Raw genomic sequence first — 23415 nt, forward strand, 5'->3', positions numbered from 1 at the left:
CTGTTAGGTTGAACTTACCATTTGGATAATAATATTGCACAGTAACAATTGGACACCCTTATAAGGGCCTTTGAGTAGCTGATAAATATTAGTGGGTGGTGGCAAGTATAGTCTGGGTAAAAGGGACATAGCTGGAGAACCTGTGCCAGAGTTCCCCAGGAGTGTCTGTGTGGTTGTATGTAACTCTTATCACAAAGTGTGTGTGTCAGCTACTTGGGCAGGGACATGAAGCACTGGTTGGACAGAGAGGGTGCTGGTGGTTTTAGCTTGCCCACTAGTCTGAGATCTGGACCCTGTAGCTGTGCCAGTGGGAAGTTTTAATGGTGACCTGGAGAGAAAGGGAGAAACCAGCCCCAGACTGACTGTGATCTCTGTGTGCTCTTAAGGGAAATTGTACTTTACTTTGTGTGTATTTATTATCCTTTCCCTATATGAACGCCCCTCACTGGTGTTAGTGGTGAGGATTGAGGCTCCTTGATTGCTGGGCCAGTGCACGGGCATCACAGTATCACAAAACAGATAACCAACTGATAAACTCTCTGACTGCACTTCCTCAACTTTCACTAATAAAAACTACCTTTTCATGATGTAAACTATAAGATATTTGCATGGGCATCATCCAGTCATGCATTTCTAATATTATTCTACATCATTTAAAGTGTCTGACAGTTCTATGGCAATTGGCACAGAAGGTTAAGGCTGTGAACTGTAGTTCCTGTGGTACAGGGTTTGATTCCTTCAGCCCTCATTTGTCTGCTGTGTGACCTTGAGCAAGTACACTTAATCAGACAATCCCCCGAGTCCACCCTAAAAATGGACTGTGTCCAGTGAGCCTACCTGATTAACATATAGGCATTATTACTCTTTTTTTTTTTAACTATTAAAATGTTAATAGAACAATAGTATCAACATACATTTTCTGCACAATAAGAAGCATGAACCTGTAATGTCTGGCATTATCAACTGACTTTAACCCATAGTGATTTACCAGAAAATCAAAAATTTTACAAAGGACAAGGTAAAAACATGCAACAAAATCAGGAAGAGTTGCATGATATTGGCATTATCCTGTATACCCCTCTTTATTATAAATTCCAAGGTTTCTAATGGGCAGTGTAATGAAATTCACTATATTCCAGACTTTACTGCTGCATCAAAAGCAAGGTTTGGGACTGCTGACATGCATCTATGCTTACTGTTGGCCAGTCCAATGTTTTTTTTTTCACTATATGCATTTTACCCCCATGTCTGCCAAGCATCAAGCCTCCTCATTTAGACTTCATCTGGTTAATTTCCCCCATACTGGGTATCCCTAGCATGGAGGCAAGAACTGTTTCTAGGAACTGTCATCTAAGCAGCCATGGGTATGATTTGTTCTCTCACCAGCATCCTAGCAATGAAAACATGTATTGTAGGCCCGAATCCCTCCTTTGGGCAGGGAACATATGACAGGCATCTTGGCAGGGCCTCTATGCCTTCCACTATGCATGTGCATGCTCTCATGTACCTGCAGTGCAGGTTAATCCATAAATGGATTGCTGGCTGCTTTTTTACTTTTTAGGTCTACTATTTGTCTTAATTTAATTATTGTTTGATGTTTCTGATTGGTCAGTTTGCATTATAAAGCTGTCTTCTAGTCAGTTCAGTTTTCTGATGAAGTCCCTTGTGACTGAAAGCACTCAAAAATAAACTTTAAGAAGATTCCTTTTTACTGTGGTGCCTTTCTATGGATGTTTTCATTGTTGGGTTGTGCTATTTATTATGAGAGGCTTGTTTGTGTTGGATAGACAGCATTACCGTACTAATGAATATGCATTTGCAAGAAACTTAAAGAACGTGGTAAGCAAAAACCACCAAAACGAAAGATTTGTAGTACCACGTCCGAAAAACCAATGACTTCAATTCCAGATCAATACCTTTTAATTCCACAGCAAATAAATAGTGGAAAAACACAATGAAAATAGCAGCAATAAACTTCAAATAATCCAAGAAAATCGTTGTTCTCCTAGCGCCACGGCCAAAACAGCCTTTACAGAGTAAAGAGTTAAAGAACGTGGTGTTGACAGACACACCTGTAGTGCTCAAATCCTTGACGCCATGAATAGTTAGACTTCACTAAAGCAACAACAACAATGCGGCATCTATGCAAGACTTTCTTAAGTTGATGATATAATATTGCCAAGACTGTCATGCACTTTATTGGTCTCCACATCTCTTTCCATCCTCCTTCCTCTAATTGCTTGGCAATTTATTTCTTCCACAATTCCCTAAGCATATGCATAGCTTTACTTCCCTTGTTCTCCTGGCATTGATTCTATATTCCAGGCCATGCTGCCTCCATTTCACCAACCTTTTAATGGGACAGTAGCTGGATTCTCTCTCTCTCCCTCCCCCCTCTCTCCTTCTCCCTCTCTCTTTCTTTCTCTCTCTCTCTTCCACCGCTCTCTTCCCCCCCTCTCTCTCCCCCTCTCTTCCTCTCCCTCTCCCCCTCTCTCCCCCTCTCTCCCTCTCCTTCCCTCTCCCTCCCTCTCCCTCTCTCTCTCCCTCCTTTTCCTCTCTCCCTCTCCCTCTCTCTTTCTTTCTCTCTCACTCTCTCTTCCACCTCTCTCTTCCCCCCCCTCCCTCTCTCCCTCTCCCTCTCCCCTCTGTCCCTCTCCCCTCCCTCTCTCTCTCCTTCTTTCTCTCTCTCTCTCTCTCTCCCCCTCTCTCCCTCTCTTTCTCTGTCCTATTGCTACTTATTAATATTTATTACCCCTTCTCATCCTCCCATGCTTTTAATCTGCAAATACCACCACCGCTTGTCTTCTTAAAGTTTACATTTTCATAATACTTATTCAAATCCAAGAATTCATTCTTAGTTTTGTTCCACATACCTTTCACCATGCATATCCCCTTCTTTTCCAAACTTTTCTTCCTGTAAGACTTATCAGAGAGAATAACTCATTCTTACAAGTAAAGTAGTACTCCACAAATCTCCTACAGCTTCTCATCTAAGTTAATTCCTCCAGTAGTTTCACTTCACTTGCTGCAGACATCTCCATAATTGCTTTCCCCTTTTGTCCCTATTCAGTTATGTCCCACTGTTTCTCATTTAGTCTGTTTCAGTCCTGGGTGTCTGTCTGATTGCTGTTGCTGTCTAAATTGTACTGAATGGAGTCTGATCTTTAATATTGAGTCCCAGCTCACGGAGACCCCATTGTTGTCATGTTTGTCTTAAGTGTTGACTACTTTGATCTTATCACAGTCTACAGAAGTGGGTATTTCCAAGGTGTCTGGCATACCTCTGATGCAGTGTTGTGGAGAAGGGGGCCCACAAATCCACCTCCTGCAAATGATGTAACCCTCATCTAAGAATGCACTCATTTCACATTTACCTGGTTTGTAAGTTTCATTTTTTTATTATTTTAATTATATATTTATTTACATTTAGGCTCCCCTAAACTGTTTTTTCTGACTGGTTATAACTTATTGTTTCATTTTCCAGTTGTTCGGGTTACTTATTGTTGATTTGCTTTGGTTACATTTTATATTCGTTTTAATCTAATTTCTTTCTTGTTAATTATTCTGTCAATTTATGCATGTTGCATTTTATGGTTGGAAGCATGTTATAACTGTCTTCCATTTTTATCACTGATATATTCTCGAGCCAGAATTTGTCATTTGTAGAAGATTCCACATCCTTAACAGAGGGGTGGTCATCATGTCTGATTGAGATGAGGGGCTTCTGAGAGGATTCATGCTATCATTTATGGCTTCTGTATACTGCCATGGAAGAAACATTCTATTACTTCATGTCCAGTAGTTTTCAGGATGTACCAGCATTTCCTGACACCAGTGTCAGGTGGATACAGAGAGCTGGTCCTTCTCACTCTGTGCACATGTTCTGTATTATAGTGCCAGGTTAGCCTGAAATAATTCATGGTTCCTTTCTGATTTTATTGCAGATCTATAGCCTGGTATTTATAAATGAGTACTGGCTTGAAGATAGTTTTTATCCAACCCTGATGCCACTCAAGCTCTAAGTTTTTTGGGTTTTTTTTTGGACTGGGGCAGGTTTGCAGTGATTTTGTACCTTGTCCTGCAAACTGTTTAGTCATGTGATGGGTCACCAAAGGCATTAGATGACATCATGGCCTCAAGAGCAAGCTGTGTTTATCTCTTCATATATTGTTCACCTAATTGTTTGAGGCTGTTCTTTCATGAGTTCTTGGACTGCCTGGTTACCTTGATGTTGACTAGCTCAAACTGGCTAACATTTGGTAACAACTTCATCTCTGAGGATAAGAAGTGCATTATTCTTGTAAATGCTTGCCTTTGTAAAGGGACTGCAGTTTGAACACGTTATCTCTATAACCCACTGTGGCAGACATACTCTATATTTTCTAGCTTGATGTGTTTCCATTGAGCTGGGGGACAGAGCCAGTCTCTTGGTCTCATGACTGCCTGCTTTATTTTGTTGTTGAGCTGTCTCGGATAGCTCTCTGATCATGGACTGTAGCACACAAATTTTAAAAATTTGCCACTCCTGAAAATCTTTATCCTGTTATGCACCAGTTCATTATAGACACTACAGCAATGATCTCAGATTGACTGACACCTTCACTGGACCTCTTTGTCCCTTTTTGTTTATGTTCAGACCACCTTTGTAGGTTATAAGAATTGGTAGTTCCAAACTTTGAACTTTTAAACAATTCATGCTTCAGTGTTCTTAGAGGAAAATTCTGCCATAACCTCTTCTTCATTTCAAATACCTAACCCAGGTGTCCATTCACCAGAATCCTCCCTTTTGTTTTACTGCAAAACTTCTTAACTTTAACTCAGATTATCGACACGTCACACATTTCTTTTCTCATAGCAGTTCATTTGCTGTGTTTTCAGAAGTTTTCTGTCGGTTTAGTGATAATTTGTCCTTTTATTCTTCTTTTTCTTTTCAAAAAACAATCTGTCTCATAACTCAGCAATTTCATTTCAGTATGTATCATAATGTCAGGGATAACTGTTGAATTTCTAAGTATTTTAGAACTTCATGTCCATGTTTAATATGATATAGCATTACATTTTAATACACCTTTATTCTCATTTTCTTAAGAAAAAAATAATAACCTCATTGTTATGTCATCAACACCTTTTTGCAATCACAATAATATCCACCAATATCACTTGTAACCCATTTTCAAAAATTTCCATAAATTTATAAACTTCCAATGATAACCCATCTGTCCCAGGCACTTTATTCTTTCAGTCTCTTTACTCATTGTATTAATTCTTCACTAGTTAATTTCAACATCTCAAATTTCTTTTCTGTTTTATTTTCTTCTGAGACAGTCTGAAAAATATTCCCTCATATACAATATTACTTCCTGAACTAGATCTGTATAAATTATTATTTTAGTTTCATTCTTCATCTTCATTACTATGTTTAAAGTCATTTCAAAGGGACACGTATAATGCTTCTCATTTTGTATACTACACCTCCTTTATTTTTTCATATTCAATAATACCTTGTAACTAGTTTTCATAGCACTCTACCTGCATTGTCTTCCAATGGACATCCTTTCTTTTTTTCTTTTCAGAAATTCCTTACACTGCATCTTTCCTACTTGTTATGCTAGATTTGTCATCAGCCTTCTTAAATCCTCTTTGAAATACTTCCACCACATATGTCTAGAATCTTATATATTCCAAGATGTGAATTGTTCCACTACAAAATGTTTCATTTTAAACCATTTCAGTATATTCTAACATACTTGTGTTACATTTCCATACAAAGTTTCATCTTTTGTTTCTTCATTAAATTCACAAAACGAGCCAGCACTTTCTGATTCAATAATCCATTAGATTTAGTGTTGCCTATGACATCATATCATTGTTAGAAAATGAATATGTGGTCTATAACAGTTCCCAGGGCCCCTCTGTCGTAAGTAGTGTACACATATATAATAATGATGTCTTAGTATCTATATTATTTTTCCTTACCACAGTTTATCCCTTTGTTTAATTACCATTTCATGGTTTATACCACTGCATCATATTGTGGACTTCCCTGTAAACCCACAAAGTTCACTTCTATAAAGTACTTGAGCTCTTCTCTGAAGTTGCAGTAATTCTGATCATAGTTCCTGTTTTTGGTTACTGTATCTGCTGTTAAAATCCTCCATTAAGCCATATTTCTTTTAATGTCAATTTAATAGCATGTTATTGTTTGCTAAACAACCTTGCATAATTCATTTACAATGGAGGGTTAGTGAGAAAATGTCCAGGCATACAAAATTTGCTAATAAAATCCTAGAATACTGAGAGAAATTCTGCCGAAGGAGAAGTGAGTATCTTTCTTCACTTCCAGTAGGATTAATAGACCTGTTTCTTTGATGCCTTCTTTTAATATTTATTTTTTTTATTTTGTTTGTTTGTTTATTTGTTTGTTTTAGTTTTGATTCTGTAGTTCTTTGACACTATGAGCAGGCTCTTTTACTTTTTGGAGCTTTCATTGCATCTTTTAGATCACTCCTTTTAGAAATCAAGATGACATGAATTGCATTTTATTCCCTTCCCCATTCTATGGTTTCCATACTTCATTTATCCAGGTGTCTTCCAGTCACCCTCTTTCCAATATACTTTATTTCTACTTTTCCTCACTTGGAATGTCTTCTCTATCTTTAACAAAGCTGGGCACTCAAAAAAAGTATTTATTTTCAGCCTGCTAGGAAGTAGGCTCACTAACATCCCCTGCAGTGGTATTTTTTTTTCTTTGAATCCATCTACCTTCTCCAAGCTATCCTCCTAATATGAAGAGAAGTAGCATAAGTAACGTGAAATCCACCCATGTGTCCTCCTTAGTGTCTCTCCCATGTCCTGCACCTGAGCTGAGAGCCTGCATCATGCACCTGCCACCTTTTCAGTAAACATTGCCTCTTAGTTGTTCCTTATGTGCTTTAATTCAAGCATTTTATTTTTGTTTTGGGTATTACTGCTGCTCGCCTCTTGACCCATGATAGTGCCAATCACTTATACATTCTTCTTTCTGAACATTACTGTCCTATGAGAGGAAGGAGAGCTGTAGAGGGAACAGAACCTGAGCTATATAGTGTGGCTGCAGGTTGACCTACCCTACCATTTCCACTGCACTGCACTATGAGGTTATTAATGGAGGCATTCACTGCTTTTGTACACATCTCGTCTACTTACTTTACAATTAGGTGATCTCTGTACTTTGATCCACTACACTTATTGTCTCCCAGATTGCAGACAGGAAAGAGGTGCTAAAAGGGCCCACTAGCCCTCCCTTACAGGGGGTAGTAGCTCAGCAATTGTCCAGCCCTCATTTCCCAGTTATCCCTAGCAGCACTGGGAATGTTAGGCAAGTCTGGCTCAATAATGGGCACTCTGTCCTCATCTCATCATGCTGAATACCTCTTTCCAGGCTTATGCCATTTGAAAAATAAATCTCTATCTCTTTAAAATGCTGCTCCCTTGTACCTTACTTATGTCTGAAGGATTTTATCACACCCCCTCTTTTTTTTTACCTTGTCTCAGAAACGGTCTGTATTATAACTTCGAACAATTAAAAGAGCGAAAGCCCTTTAATTGACCCCCTAAAATTGAAAGCAGTAAATCCCGAAGACATGGAAGAGCGATTTTCTTCCCAGGGAAAAAAATCACTGGGCCATTTTCGGGACTTTGCCATTTCCCCCACTGTGGTGCGATCTCGGAGTTGGTATATTTATGTGAGGGGCACTGCCCCCCACATCAGGGGGTTTGGAGATTGAAGCCCAACACTTTATTTTGTGTTTGGATTTTTTTTTTTTTTTTTTTGCGGAGTAGCAATTTATTTCCCTGGGGAAAAAATGGCTGTTCCTTGTGTTCAGGATTTAGTGCTTTCGATTTTAAGGGGTTGGTTAAAGAGTGTTCGCTCTTTTAATCATTCGAAGTTATAATATGGACCCCTCAGAAATACACCTTATGCATCTGTCAGGCTATTACCCTTTAAGTATGTATTATATACTGGTCCCTCAGGTATACACAGAAAGATCTCCCAGGCATGCATCATAAGGTTCCTTTTAGGCATATGCTCTAAGGTTGCCTCAGGTTATCATCACATGATCATGTCCCATATGTATATATACTAAAAGCCTTCAGGTACACATACTATGATCTCTTGGATACATATATTAAGATCTGTCAGGTAGACACAGTAAATTTCACTCATGCTGTTGTCTTATCCCAGGTAGCTACAGCAAGTTCCCAGAGGCATACACTCTAATTTCTTTAAATTGTTTGTCTTTGTACTTTTGAAGAGATATGACCTCCAGAACAGGATAATATATTGTAACTGAGGCCTCATCAGTTATCTTGCAGTAGTTTATACACCTTACTTTTCACACCTAGTTTAATGCTTTGATATCCTCCTGCTGGCTTTGAACCTTACTTTGGAGCATTGCAAGGTATCTGAAACAAAAAAGGCATGATACATTAGTGTCTAACCTCATTAAACTGCAGCTGAGCATGCAAAACAATATGCTAAGTACAAAGTCCTGCTTCTGCCTGACCTGCTGTGTTACACCAGTGACACCACAATATCTTTCTGCAGCATGCACTGACAGGAATCAGGATAATGAAAAGTGTATCTGTTTTATAATTCCTGGTTTGGGGCATGCTGAGGGTTTGATGACTGTCCTTTTTGTGCATCATATTATTAGTGTTGTTTAGTAAAAAGACGAAAGATGATTTACTACAAGATTTATGTTGATGCTATATATTTCATCAGTCAAATCACTGCACTACAAAATCTATAGTGCTACGATAGTTGCAAGCCGAATCATAGTGGGACTGTTATTGTTGCTATGATGATCATCATCATCTTTGTCACCATCTTCATCATTATTATCACTATTATTGCTATTATTATTGTCATTCATTTTCTTTGTCTCTAAACACCATTTAATTGCTATCTTTTTCCAGGAGTTTATTGCTGCGGTCCTGCACCAGTACAGGCTATCCGAGAGGGTGACATTAAAGTGAAGTATGACCTTCCTTTTGTCTTTGCTGAAGTGAATGCAGATGTAATTTACTGGATGCAACGCAGAGATGGCAAAGATGAAAAAGTTGTTCATTCTTCTGTTATTGGCAAAAGTATCAGTACTAAGAGTGTGGGTAGTGATGCCAGGGAGGACATTACTTATCACTACAAGTACCCAGAAGGTAAGTAATAAACAATGCATGCAACTGAGGCTTCCTTTCACTACAAGGAATGCAGAGTACTTCCAATATCTGATAATCTATTAAGTTCATATGTACCTAAGCATGGCATTCAGACCACCTTTATTTGTAATACAGTTTTTGTACACTTTTGGTTTCCTTTCAAGAAGTTTCTATCTTACCTCAATATAGTATCTCTAAAAAAAAAAGTTCAGAGGCCTAGCAACTGTCTTGCCTTACTGATGTTTTTAATAGTATAGGATGTCAATATAACACACTCATATTCAGTAAATAGCCATCAGGTCTGCAATTAACCATTCAATTCGACATGTATAAAGTGCCCTAGTACACATCCTGTCAGTCTAACATTAACTCTAGTGTCAGTTTATAAGAACCATAACATGATGAACTTTGTTTGTGCAGAGGTGCCAGCAGCACCAGGATGAACTGGGTAAACAGGAACTCCTACCAAAGTATACATTTATTGCTGTTTTTAAATTGGGAAGTTGGAGTTTGATGCCAGGGCAGTGTGTACAAACCTGGAGGACATTTGTTTGGCACTAGGTGACTAGGGCTCAAACTTTAAGCTAGAAGAGTAAAAAAATGGTCAAAATATTTACTTTGCTACATTTTTCAGTATCTGTAAAGAAGTATGATTTATGGTTTGACCTCCTAGACCAAAAAAGGGTATCCTATCAGATGTCCTTCTATTCTCATGTTGCAGTATTCAAAACTCTTTGGTTTTCCTCTCTTGATACCTGAATGTCCCACTAGTGTACAAAAGCTTCTAGTCACTGCTGAGTACGTGAGACATCTGACATTGACCAAGGGAACGTGGGCCATAAAGTGATCTCTGCACATACCAGACCTCAGAACTTCTCTGCCTCCAGTCAAACATTAGCTTTTCCTGCTGTGTACCATCCATCAGATCAAAAAATCTACGGTAAGTACCCTGTTGTGGACATTGTTTCTTTAGATCACTGCATGTGTGTGTAGGGTCATGTCATCCAGGAAGGGAGAGTATAGGTGCAGTCTTCAGATCCCCCATAAAGATGTCCATGAGATTTGTCTTTTTGTTTAGGGCCTACTTGTGACCATAAGTCTCGCTCCATCTGCCAGGCCTTCATTCTGAAAACACTGCACAGGCATCTGCACACGTTAAACATTTACCTCGAGAATCAGTGCCTTAAGCAACTAGCCTTAGGTATGGAGTGGGTGTCCAGTCAGACCTTCAAGACACCTAAGAAAAAGGCCAAGGTTGCTAGGCCTGAGTCCATAGCTGCACCTCCTCCACCCACCATACCTCCTGTGGCTGACGTCAGCCTGGAAGAAAAAATGGTTGCCGCCAATATGGGTATAACGGGTACCACTGTGGAAGCCACAGAACCCAGAGTGGAAGGCACGTCCTTGGAGGTTATCCAGATGCTGGTTTCTGATGGCAAGGGGGAACCTCGGCTTGTACCCACCGCCCAGATGGCTCTCTCCCCGACTTCATGGGTTACTGAATCCAGACCTACCTTGTCTCCAACACCTGCTAGGCCTTCCCTTAAAAGAAAAGAGAAAAGAAAGCATGTCTCTCCACCAGTTGAGAGTCAGGCAGATTGGCAGGCTTTTTCTCAAAGCCTTTTCAATGCCTTTGTGGCTCTGAGGCCTGCAACAATCTTAGCCTCCCCGTGGCTCCTCCTGATGAGCTCTAGACCTCAGTTCTTAGATACTTCCCAAGCTGAAGCTAAAGAATCATCTGACTCTTCCTCAGAGGATTCCCTCTCATATGTCTCCTAAATGCCATCTCCCCTTCGCTATGCCTCCTCTGAAGAAGAATCTGCAGAAACAGATTCCCCAGGTGAGGATCTCACCTTTGGGGAGACCATTTCGAAGATGAGAGAACATTTCAAATGGGACTCCTCTGAGGTGACAGAAGTTCAGAAGAGATACTATGAACTTCTTCAGATAGAATCCCCTGCTCCTTCAGCTATTCCCCCAGTTCTACCAGCATTTCTAGATGCTTTCAGTGCATCATCAATGAATATAAACTCCCAGCCTTCTGCACCATGAAGGCCTGACAGATTTTACAAGGTCCCTGAAAGAGCCAAATTCCTTGTTAAGTGCCCCGCAGCAGACCCTGAGACTGTATCAGTGTCAGCTGATAAGGCATCTAAATGCTTCCATCCTCCTCATTTTTCCCCACAGACAAAGACAGCAAGGCCATGGAATACCTTGGGAAAAAGGTTTATACCTCATCTATCCTGGCATTCAGGGCAATAAGTTATCAAACTCACATGTCCAAATATGTCCTAGCCCTTTTAGGACAAGCCACTAAACTTCTAAGTGAAATCCCAGTCTCTCCTGCCAAGGCTCAGATATCCAGCCTTATGTCTCTATCTTCTCAGGTAACAAGGCACTCCATTAAGTGTAGATACGATGCAGCTGAAGCTTCTGCCAGGTCTGATGCGTCTGCTTCTGTGCTGAGAAATTTCTGGCTAAGGTTATAGCTCCTACTGGATGACATTAGGACAAAACTTTTGGATGCACCTCTTGATAACTCTGCCCTTTTTGGGCCAAAGGTGGCTGAGTTATTCAAAACTCTTTAACAAAGGGGAAGGAGTTACAATACCTCAAACACCTGTTTGTTTCTCCTATCCCCAAATTCCACAGGAACTACCCCTCAAAAACCCAATCCTTCCAGGGGCATGCCAGGAAGCAAGCAACTCCTTCCAAGCCTACATAGACTCCAGCCCAGAAGCCTCAATTTCAGGACAGGGCAGGTAGTCTGTGACTACCTGCCATTCATGAAACAACCTCTCAAGTCCATTCCCCTATCCCTAAGGCTCCCTCACTGTTTCCCTGCTTGGAAAAACATCACCCCAGACAGGTGGGTCTTATCCATCATACAGATGGGTTATTTTATGATGTGAATCACAATACCTTCCTTGACAGGCATTCCACAGCCCCCCAAAGAACAGATTCCATTGTTTCAGCCAGTTATAGACAGCCTCACTGCCCAGGGAACAATTCAATCTGTCCCTATGACAGAAACGGGAAAGGGTTTTTACTCAAGACTCTTCCTAGTGCCAAGAAAAGGTGGCCTCTGAAGACCAATTGTAGATCTTTCCCATCTCAATCTCTTCCTGTAAGTGCCCACATTTCATATGCTCACTCTGCAGACCCTCTTCCCCTTGATTTTTCCTCAGGGGTTCTTGGCCACCTTGGACATCAAGGCTGCCTACCTGCACATACCAATAAGTCCCAACTAGAGGAAATACCTGCGCTTCTCTGTGGCGGCCTCACATTTTTAATTCTGTGCCTTGCCCTTCAGACTTTCCTCAGCACTAAGGGTCTTCACCAAGTGCTTGGCACCTTCTGCAGGACCCAACGAATTCAAATGTTCCCTTACTTAGATGATCTTTTCATCCATGCAGACTGCACATAATCCCTGCAATGCCATCTACAAACAGTAATATCACACCTGCAAGCTGTTGGCTTCAAGATAAATTATCCCAAGTCCAACCAGACCCCCCAGGACCAAATATTCCTGGGGTGCAGGATAAGGATGGATGTCATGAGGGTCTTTCTGCCACCCCAAAAAGTGGAAAGCTTAAGGCAGCACCTGCTCACTGTCCTTCAAGCCACAGACTTGACTGCCAGGCAGTTCTTCAGACCCCTGGGTCATATGCCATTCCCATTTTACTGTTAGCAAGGCTCCACATGAGAAAACTATAATGGTAGCTAAGGTCTATATGAACACAGCACTCTCATCCTCTAGAGTACAAAATCCCCTTCATACCTTGCCTCAAGAAAAAGATTCAGTGGTGGTTGGATCAAGTGAACTGCAATCCAGGACTCCCCTTACAGGCTCCCTTGCCACTGCAGGAGATGTACATGGACACCCCAGATCTAGGTTAGGGAGCAGCCATGGGTTCCCTAAGAGTCCAGAGCACTTGGTCAGACTCCATCAAACATATCACTATCAGAGAGATGCAAGCAGTTCTGTTGGCCCTAAAAGCCTTCCAACATTCACTGAAGCAGGGCCCACTAAAATTGTTCACAGTTAGCACTACAGTTCTGTGGTATGTCAACAAGCAGGGGGGAAAAATCCTACTTGCTATGCAGACTAGCTGTCCAAGTGTGGGAGCTTGCCACAACACAGGGAGTTGAACTACAGGCAGTGTTTATCCCTTCAGAGCAGAATACACAGGTAGAAACATTAAGCAGGTCCATGTCACAGTCCCATAAATGGATGCTCTATAGGGATGTGTTCTTGGACATAGTCCACAAATGGGGTACACCTCAGATAGATCTTTTTGCCTCCCCTTTGAACAGACAACTGCCATCCTTTTGCACCAGGCTACCCAGTCCTCTGGCAAGGGCAACAGATGCCTTCTCAGCCTCTTGGAGAGGGATGTTTCTGCATGCATTTCCCCCTTCCCACTTCTTCAGAAAGTCCTACTGAAAATCCAGCAGGACAAACCAAAAAGCTTGTTGGTGACTCCATTTTGGCCAAGACAGCACTGGTTCCCCCTCCTTCTGAATTTAGCCAGGGGTAATCACCACAAGTTACCTCACAGTGTGGACTTTCTCACGCAGGACAAGGGATCTCTAATCTACCCCCACCTACAATCTCTGAACCTTACCCTGTGGGTGATAGAATTCTGATCCCTTACAGACACCTCTACAATGAAGATGTGCTCACAGTCCTGCAGGAGGCCAGAAAACCTAATACTAGGTGATCTGATATGTCTAAATGGAAGATTCCCCATATGATGTCTACAAAGACAGTTGGACCCTTTCCAGGGTGATGTCCCTTTGGTACTGTCATACCTCTGTGATCTCTTGCAGACAGGGTTGGTGTACTCCTCTGTTAAAGCCCACCTTGCTGCTATTTCAGCTTGTCTGCCTCTGGACCCTCCTTTGGCTTCTCAATAATTGCAAAGTTATTCCTAAAGGGAGTGCTGCATCTAAGGCCCTCCAGGAAACTCATCCCACCTCCCTGGGACCTGAATTATGTTTTAGAGAAGCTCATGGTGCCCATCTATGAACCAGCTTCTAAGGCCTCTCTAAAACACTGCACTTGGAAAACAGTACTCCAAGTTGCCTTGACATCAGTAAGAAGAGTATCAGAGTTACAGGCCCTCCTGACCATTCCCCCTTTCCTCATCTTCCACAAAGACAGGGTAAGCCTTAGGACCAACCCTTTCTTCATGCCCAAGGTGGTCAGTGATCTATCCTTAAACCAAGCTATTCACCTTCCCATCTTTTTTTACCCATCCTCAGAGTGACAGTGAGATAGTTTTACATTCCTTTGATGTGCATAGATAGCTTAGGTTTTACCTGGACAAGGCCAAATCTTTCAGAAAGTCAGACCAATTGTTTGTCTTCTTTCACCCCAGGACCATGTAGAAAGCAGTGACAAGCAGACAGTGTCCACCAGAGCAATTTCCTTCTGCTATGCATACCATGGGAAATCTTTGGGGTCCAAAAATTAAAACACAGTACACTAGGGCTATGGCTTCATCTGGATCTTTCTTTAAAGGATTGGCCACTGCCACCATTTTAGAGGCAGCTACATGGACCTCTGTCCACATCTTTACCAGACATTATAAATTGGACCACATTTCCAAATCCAGGGCTGGATGTGCCAGGGCAAACCTGCATGTGTTTATGGAAAATAGTTCCAAGCCAGAACCCTCTTCTTCCCAGTGAGATTTGGCACTTACCCAATAGTTTGGAATACTGCACCATGAGAATAGAAGGACATAGAAAAGTTGTGTAAAATCGTACCATAACCATAGATGTCCATCTCTTCCAAGTTGCTGTATTCCTTCCCTCCCTCCTTCCCCTCTTCTTCCCTTAAACTGTTCCATCTTGGATGTCACTGGACTTGTACAGTGCCCTGGGACTGGGGTCCAACTGGGGTGCTCAGTTCTGAGGTCTGGTATATGCAGATGTCACTTTTATGGCCACATTTCCTTGGCCAATGTCAGACATCTCATGTACCCAGCAGTGACTAGAAGCTTTTATATACTGGCTGGACGTTCAGGTAGCAAAAAAGGAAAACCCAAGAGTTTGGAGTACTGCAACATGGAAGAGAAGGACATATATGGTTATGGTAAGATTTTTACACAGCTATTCTTTTGTGTTAAGGTGAGATAATGCAGGGATTAGACATAAACAATGAGGGGTGGATTTATAATATCAGCCATAGGATCAGCTGGCTGGGTGTAATGGTGTCTGGAGAGGTGAAACTTGTAAGTAAAGACAAGAAGGAAGAGACAATAAAAGAATATTAGCAGCATGACCGTTTGAAAACCTTGTGTCTAAAATCATTTGTCATACCACTGATTAAATAAATGTTACTTGTTTATGTAGTAGTTTGCTTTCTGAGGCACATTACAAGATTCTTTGATGAAGTTTGTGGTTCGAGTTGAATTTTTATTCTTGGGTTCAGTACTTTATCACAAACTGTTTGATCTGATGCAGGTTGTTTATATTCGTTATTTTGTGCTGGTGTTATTACCTTATAATTCAAATATTAAATATTGCATTAATATAGCACTTCATAACACATTAGATAGTTTTTCCAAAGGCATTTTTTTATTTTTGACATTAATGTAAGTTTACACAGTCCTTCGGATGAAATTAATGTGAGGTTAGTGTGAGTTTACACAGTCCTTCTGGTGAAAAGTTAAATTGAGCAACTATCTACCTGAGTTAGTGGTAGTTCAGGTAGATTTAAAAGATTCCATGTCATTTATCATTTGGCCCTTGGCCAAATTTTCCATAGTCGGTATGAATACCAGCTTAGGTCTCCCCTGAAAAGAAGCCAGTGGTCTAGTGGGACTAACACAATCAACAAAGCATAAATAAATAAAAATAAACAAATAAATAAGTTTAACCTTCTACCTCCTGGCAAACCATATACTCTTTGTCATGTAAGCTGTATTAATAAGACTCACTGCAAGTTTTCTTAAGTATAATAAAAAACAGAACAAAATAACGTAGTAATGCTCTGGGAGCCAAGACTAGAGCCGTCAAAGACTAGACAGGTCTCCATTTACAAAGTCAAGATTTACTTTAATGGATTAATCTCGTTTGACCCAAACTAATATGGTACTTCATCAGAATCTATATGAAAAAGTACATCACTTTCTTTTATAGAAAAAGTTAATCTATGATAATTAATGAATCAAAGGAATCTGAAGAAACAGATATCTCCTTTTACATACAGATCTAAAATTCATGAATTCATTAAATTCCTTTGAATGAAAACAGTACCTTAGCTGCCATAGTGTTACTGTGATATTTTGCTTGGTTAGTACTTTTTGTGTAATGCATACGCCAACATCATTTTTGTTTCATAATAAAAAACAGAAGTATAGCAGGGTATTACAGTGTCAGAGTATGCAGATAGAAAGCTGCACAGACCAATGAGTTTACTTGCTTCTTTTATTCTGGTTTCTGTACAAATTAGATTGCCTACATTTGTGCTTACAGAATGTGGAACACAGTGCTGTAAATAATGTTGCTGGGCACTAATCCTGCAGAGTGACTGGTTACTAAAGTAATCCAATTCTACCTAGCATTAATGCATCATGTTCTTTGTGGAAAGAATACCCTGTATGACTGAAAGGTGCATCAAAGTAATTTAACAGAGCAAAGGGATGTGTGTGTGTGTGTGTGTGTGTGTGTGTGTGTGTGTGTGTGTGTGTGTGTGTGTGTGTGTGTGTGTGTGGATGGGTATGTGTGTGTTTGTGCAATTATGCAATTCAGTGTCTAACCAATTTACATTCTAGAATTAGAACACACTTGTGTTATATTGCTTGTCTTGTTAATTGCTAGAGTAGCGGAAGGATACTTGCTTAGTTAAAAAGAACAAGTATAGGTTTGGAGGTTCTTACTAGAGTATGTGAGAATCTTAAGAAGTCTAAACTGACATTCCTGTTGTAGTTTTTAGCCATTATAGTTCACATACAAATAACCCAGAGATGGGCTGAACAAGGGTATGTTATGACAGTTACATGTTTTCCCTATCTAAAAGGGACAAAGATGTTTCAATGGGGTGAATTTGTGGTTATCCACCCATTCATTCACATTACATTTGAAGTATGTGGGGGAATGCATATGCATGCATGTGAAACTATTTAGAATTGTACAGATTAATAAAAATCAGTATTTATTTGGTACCCAGCTGGGTAAAGTGGTCCAAAGTCAGGTCCTCAGACAAAGACAAAGTGTAACCAAGAACTCACAACTTAAGAAAAGGCTATGGAAACAGTTGTCTGTAGACAAAGAAAAATAAAATGAAAGCGTTTCTTTAAGATAAGAAAAGGGAAAGAGTACAAATGGTAAAATTAATACTAACAAAGAAATAGGATGGTTTGGGGCTTCCACGTATGGAGACATACTATAAGACCATGCAACTTAGATTGATATATTTGATTCAGTATAAGGACTATATGTCCAGACAGAAGCATGTTACCTCAGTGGGCATTGTGCCTGTCACACCAGGATCACACATGGTCTTTTGGACAGATCTAGGAAATTAATATAAAGAATAGGGTCCCCTTCAGAAACCAAAAACTCACTTACCTGACTTTCAAAAGACCAAGACGAAAAAGTCAAAACTCCAAAAGACTGACCACTCGGAATACCAATATTTCCCTACAGGTAAGTAACCGCTTGGCCAGCATGTTGACCTTTGCCCCTTAAATCCACAGTAGTGCAATCTCAGAGTTAGTATATTTAGTTGAGGGGGTGGTGGGGGCAAAGCCCCCCACATGGATGGGTTTTCTTTGCTTCAGTTTTAGTTTGTTTGCCAGGTTGACCAAGCTGTAGTGAAATGTCAGTGTTCCGAGTGGTTGGTCTTTTGGAGTTTCATTTTTTTCGTCTCGGTCTGAAGAAAGTCAGGTAAGTGAGCTTTCGGGTTTCTGAAGTAGACCCAAAGAACATTATATCTATCCTTACATGCATAAAAGTATTAAGCAATATGTTATATATAGTAATAAGAAAGACACAGAAGAGAATGCAATGAGCATTTGGAGAAAAATTAACAAATAGCCAAGATTTGGGGATCAGATGATAAAAGGAGATGATGTAATAAAATGGTTTGAAGCTAGACAAATGTTTGGGTTGTTAAACTCATTTTTAAACTCATTTTCAACTTGCATATACTAGTCCAATATTGGAGTTCAAGGATGATATGGTGAGGGTGGAAAGTAATTTTGCAAAACCGTAAATAGTAAATTTTATAACTGAGGCTAAAGGAGAAATATCAGACCAGAAAAGAGTAATACGTAGAGCATATAAGGCAATATTTGATTTGAGAAAACAATTCAGTGCAAAGATAAAAACAGTATGGCGTGAACTACTAAATAAAGGGGTCCTTGTTATAACGATGAAAGTTTGAAAAATCGAACGGCTAAATAGCCGACTATGCATTTACTCAAAATCAATTTTGTGGGCACACACCCCCTGCTAATTATATATATCAACTCCGAGATTGCACTACACTGAGGAAAGGGCAAATTTTCCGATCTTCACTGTACTGCGATCTCAGAAAACTGATCTCGAGTGGCTGAATATTCAACTTTTTAGCGGTTTGATATATTTTTTTTTTAACTTTTGTCGTTCTAATAGGGACCCAAATAAAGATATTACAAATGTGTAGTGGAGGGAAATATGTCTTAATCCGAGATATGTAAAGTATGTCAAGAAAGTTTAGAATTTTTACATTTAAAATGTTTATACAAATATTTCTATACTCTACAAGACTTGAAAAAATGTTCCTGCAAACAAGAGGTATGCGTAGGAGGTGTGATGGTTCAGAAAGAGGTTCTTGGGAGCATACATTCTGGGAATGTAAGGATTTGATTCTGTACAAAAGTTACAGTACATGAATATTATGTTACGTCTCGGAAGAAATTTTAACCTCAGAGTAGAGATTTTTTTTGTTGAGTAGCTTTAAAATAGGGTACTAAAGAACTTAAAGCGTCATTATCTTTGGTAGTGATGGTAGCTAAGCAGGCTATAACTAGAAAATAGCAAGACAGGCAAATCATCAGTAAGAGAGGTAAAAAAAATTGCAGATATTACAAATATGGAACTGAGAACTATAAGAGCTCAGAAACAGAACTCCATAGTAAGAAAATGGGCTGTACAGCATGCTGTAATGGAATTTGAGCGTGAAGAGGATGTTGTAATGGAACAAAGAACCTAAGACCTGTATGTATTTAATAGAGTAGACTCTGATACAAGGTAAGAAGTCACTAGTGTAGTTAAGACTTACAGTAGAGTGTAAATAAATTATTATGGACACTAATAAATTCCTGATTTTTAAGCTAGGTTGTAATTAAACAGTAATTTGTGTGTTGCGATACCTGGATTTGTGTGCTTAAAGGCAAGTTATTGATAACTGATTGTAAACACTGACCGTCTGACATGAGACTACTTTATTGTACAAATACATAGGTTCATAGGTTTATACTAGGCTATCTGCCCTAAGGCATTTATAAGCCTAGCCCAAATTTTTGTGGCTTACGCCACCCCTTATATGAAAAAATACTGTGCCCATTAGTTTGTTGTGCCTCTGTCCAGCAGTGACACAGAGATGATTCCCGGGGTAAACCTACGATCTCCCATCCACAGATCAAGATTTCTCTTGAACAGAGCCAGCGAGGTGCTCTGCCTCACATGGACCGGGATTTTATTCCACAGCATAGGGAGTCTTTGAGTGATAAATCTATCCCTCCAGCACATCCTATTTATATCCGTGCTAAGGTTTAAGTTGCTTGCTCTAGTGGTTTTGGTGGATTTGAATTTTTTGAGGTGGAGCATGTCCATTAATTCCGGGTTGGACATGGCCTTGTATGTCAGGCACATGTCACCTCTGAGCAGACGGTATGCGACTGAATAGAGCTGGAGTTTCTTCAATCTGGCAGCATATGACAGATTTTGGAGTCCCTTTATCCTTTTGGTGAGGAACTTTTGGGGTCTTTCCAATTGCTGCAGATGTTGGGTGAGATACATCCCGAATGGGGCATTGTACTCTATCATTGGTCTGATAAGTGAAGAGTACAGGGGAACAATGACCTCACTAGATCTGGATGTGAATCCCTTCATGATCAGGTGGGCAATGTAGAAGGTCTTTCTAACCACTTTAGCAACGTGAGTGTCAAAAGAAAGGCCACTGTCAACCTGGGTCCCCAGGTCCCTGATAACCTCTTCTGTGCTTAGTGGATTGCCACCTATATGGTAGCTTGGGGTTGCCTTGTTTTTCCCGAAGGGTATGACTATACATTTGTTGGTGTTTAACTTCAGGCCATGGCTCTGGCACCAGCTATCTGTTTCCGTGAGTCCCTTCTGAAGGATATCCATGTCCGATGCACTTTCCACTATGGCGCCCAGTTTGCAGTCTGCAAACTTTGTCAGCCAAAGTCCTCCCATGTTGGCCTGTACTAATGAGAAGTAGATGCCGAACAATAGGGGGCCAAGGACCGAGCCCTGTGGGACACCACTTGTGACCAGCTTGGAGTCTGACATAGCGCCAGCAACTCTAACCCTGTGGGTTCTGTCCTTAAGCCAGTTTGCAACCCATCTTGTGACATATGGGTTTACATTTAAGCTGGTAAGTTTTTCTACAATACCCGAGTGGGGTATTGTGTCGAAAGCCTTTGCAAGGTCAAGGTAGGCTGTATGGACTGCCTTCCCTCATCGATGGCCTTGGTGACTGTTTCGAAGAAGTCGACCAAGTTCAAAAGGCATGATCTTCCCTTGACGCCAAACTGGGTCGGGTCCAATGTCTGCAAGTCCCCTATATCTTTGTTTATGAGCTCCATTATGATCCTCTCCATAGCTTTGCAGACTAGACTTGTTAAGCTTATGGGGCGGCAATTACCAGGGTCCGTAGAGGCACCGCCTTTGTGGAGTGGGACCACAGTTGCCGTACGCCACTCCTTGGGCACGTATCCTGTGGTAAGGCTGAGATTAAACAGCTGACTTGTGTGCGGGTTTAATTCCTCATTTAGCTCGTGTAGCACACAGCCGGGGACACCATCCGGTCCCATTGATGCTGTGTTTTTAGCTTTAGAGAGAGCAGCTTTCACCTGCGCATTTGAGATGTCTGGGAGGCTACACTCCGCTGGGATAGTTATCTCTCCTTTAGGGGAGGGGGGGTGAAGTTTGCACTGAACCTGTCTGCCAGTATGTTGGCAATGTCTGTGGGTTCAGTGATTTTTGTATCATTTTGGACTAATTCTGAGCATATCTGGGAGTTTCCACCCAGGTTCCTAAAATAGCTGAAAAAGGCCTTATGATTGTCCTTTGAATCCATGGCAATTTTTCTCTCAAAATTGGCCTTAGTTGATTTTATGAGTGCTCGTATTTTTTTACTAATAATGATCAGGGGTGACTTCCCTTTTATGGATTTTGTTCTATCATGTAATAGCTTTCTCCTCTTATTGTAAAGTTTGTTAATGGCTGAGGTCCACCAGACTGGACGTTTGTCCTTTGTGGAAAGAGTCTTGGTTTTATTTGGGATTGCCTGATTCATGCAGTCCTGGAGGTGTTCATAGAAGGCATTTGTAAGGGCTTCCGCAGCTTGGGTTGTGGTTTCCACTGGCTCAGGGGCCTTGAAGGATACCACACCAGTCTTGAGTAGTGTGAAGTTTGCTTTAGAGAAGTTCTTCACTGTGGTCTTTTTTGTTTGGGGTGGGGGTGGGATGTGGATTTCCAGTGAGATTAGTTTATGATCAGATCTCACCAATGAAAGATATACTTCCGGTGTGGAGCATTTTGTCCCCATGTTTGTGATAATGAGATCTAGTATATTTTCTCCTCTCGTGGGAACAGTGACTAGCTGTTCCATGAGTGACTAGCTGTTCCATGATGATAAAATGATTGTATCAGCAATAAAATATTTACATTGCTCAAAAACATCACAAGTTAGAAACACAATCCAAAATGTAAGATTTAGGAGCAACATAAAAGCTTTTGAATGCTTAAGAAAGCGTAATAATCAATAGTGCAACAAGGTGGAACCTGCAAGGGTAACATAACATAGCAAAGCATAATAATTAATAGTGCAATGTGGTGGAACCTACAAGTGTAACATAATATAGCAAAGCCTAATAATCAATAGTGCAACAAGGTGGAACCCGCAAGGGTAACAAAACATAGCAAAGCCTAATAATCAATAGTGCAACAAGGTGGAACCTGCAAGGGTAACATAACATAGCAAAGCATAATAATCAATAGTGCAACAAGGTGGAACCTGCAAGGATAACATAACATAGCAAAGCATAATAATTAATAGTGCAATGAGGTGGAACCTACAAGTGTAACATAATATAGCAAAGCCTAATAATCAATAGTGCAACAAGGTGGAACCCGCAAGGGTAACAAAACATAGCAAAGCCTAATAATCAATAGTGCAACAAGGTGGAACCTGCAAGGGTAACATAACATAGCAAAGCCTAATAATCAATAGTGCAACAAGGTGGAACCTGCAAGGGTAACATAACATAGCAAAGCCTAATAATCAATAGTGCAACAAGGTGGAACCTGCAAGGGTAACATAACATAGCAAAGCCTAATAATCAATAGTGCAACAAGGTGGAACCTGCAAGGGTAACATAACATAGCAAAGCATAATAATCAATAGTGCAACAAGGTGGAACCTGCAAGGGTAACATAACATAGCAAAGCATAATAATTAATAGTGCAATGAGGTGGAACCTACAAGTGTAACATAATATAGCAAAGCCTAATAATCAATAGTACAACAAGGTGGAACCCGCAAGGGTAACAAAACATAGCAAAGCCTAATAATCAATAGTGCAACAAGGTGGAACCTGCAAGGGTAACATAACATAGCAAAGCCTAATAATCAATAGTGCAACAAGGTGGAACCTGCAAGGGTAACATAACATAGCAAAGCATAATAATAAATATTGCAAAAAGGTGGAACCTACAAGTGTAATAAACATAGCAAAGCATAATAATCAATAGTGCAACAAGGTGGAACCTACAAGGGTAACAACATAGCAAAGCATAATAATAAATAGTGCAAAAAGGTGGAACCTACAAGTGTAATAAACATAGCAAAGCATAATAATCAATAGTGCAATGAGGTGGAACCTACAAGTGTAACATAATATAGCAAAGCATAATAATCAATAGTGCAACAAGATGGAACCTACAAAGGTAACAAAACATAGCAAAGCATAA

The 23415-nt window shown here is 40.4% G+C and overlaps 1 protein-coding gene across 1 annotated transcript in view; it reads left to right on the plus strand.

Moving 5' to 3' along the window:
• TGM2 (transglutaminase 2) overlaps positions 1-23415 on the plus strand; it is a 596777-nt gene that overhangs the window by 432636 nt on the left and 140726 nt on the right. The window contains exon 9 of the mRNA XM_044090196.1: positions 8959-9198. Coding sequence (XP_043946131.1) covers positions 8959-9198 — 240 coding nt within the window. The remainder of the gene's footprint in view (positions 1-8958; positions 9199-23415) is intronic.

This window comes from Protopterus annectens, chromosome 12.part0 (genome assembly GCF_019279795.1).
Source record: "Protopterus annectens isolate FY-2018-M chromosome 12.part0, PAN1.0, whole genome shotgun sequence".
Taxonomy (NCBI): Eukaryota; Metazoa; Chordata; order Ceratodontiformes; family Protopteridae; genus Protopterus; species Protopterus annectens.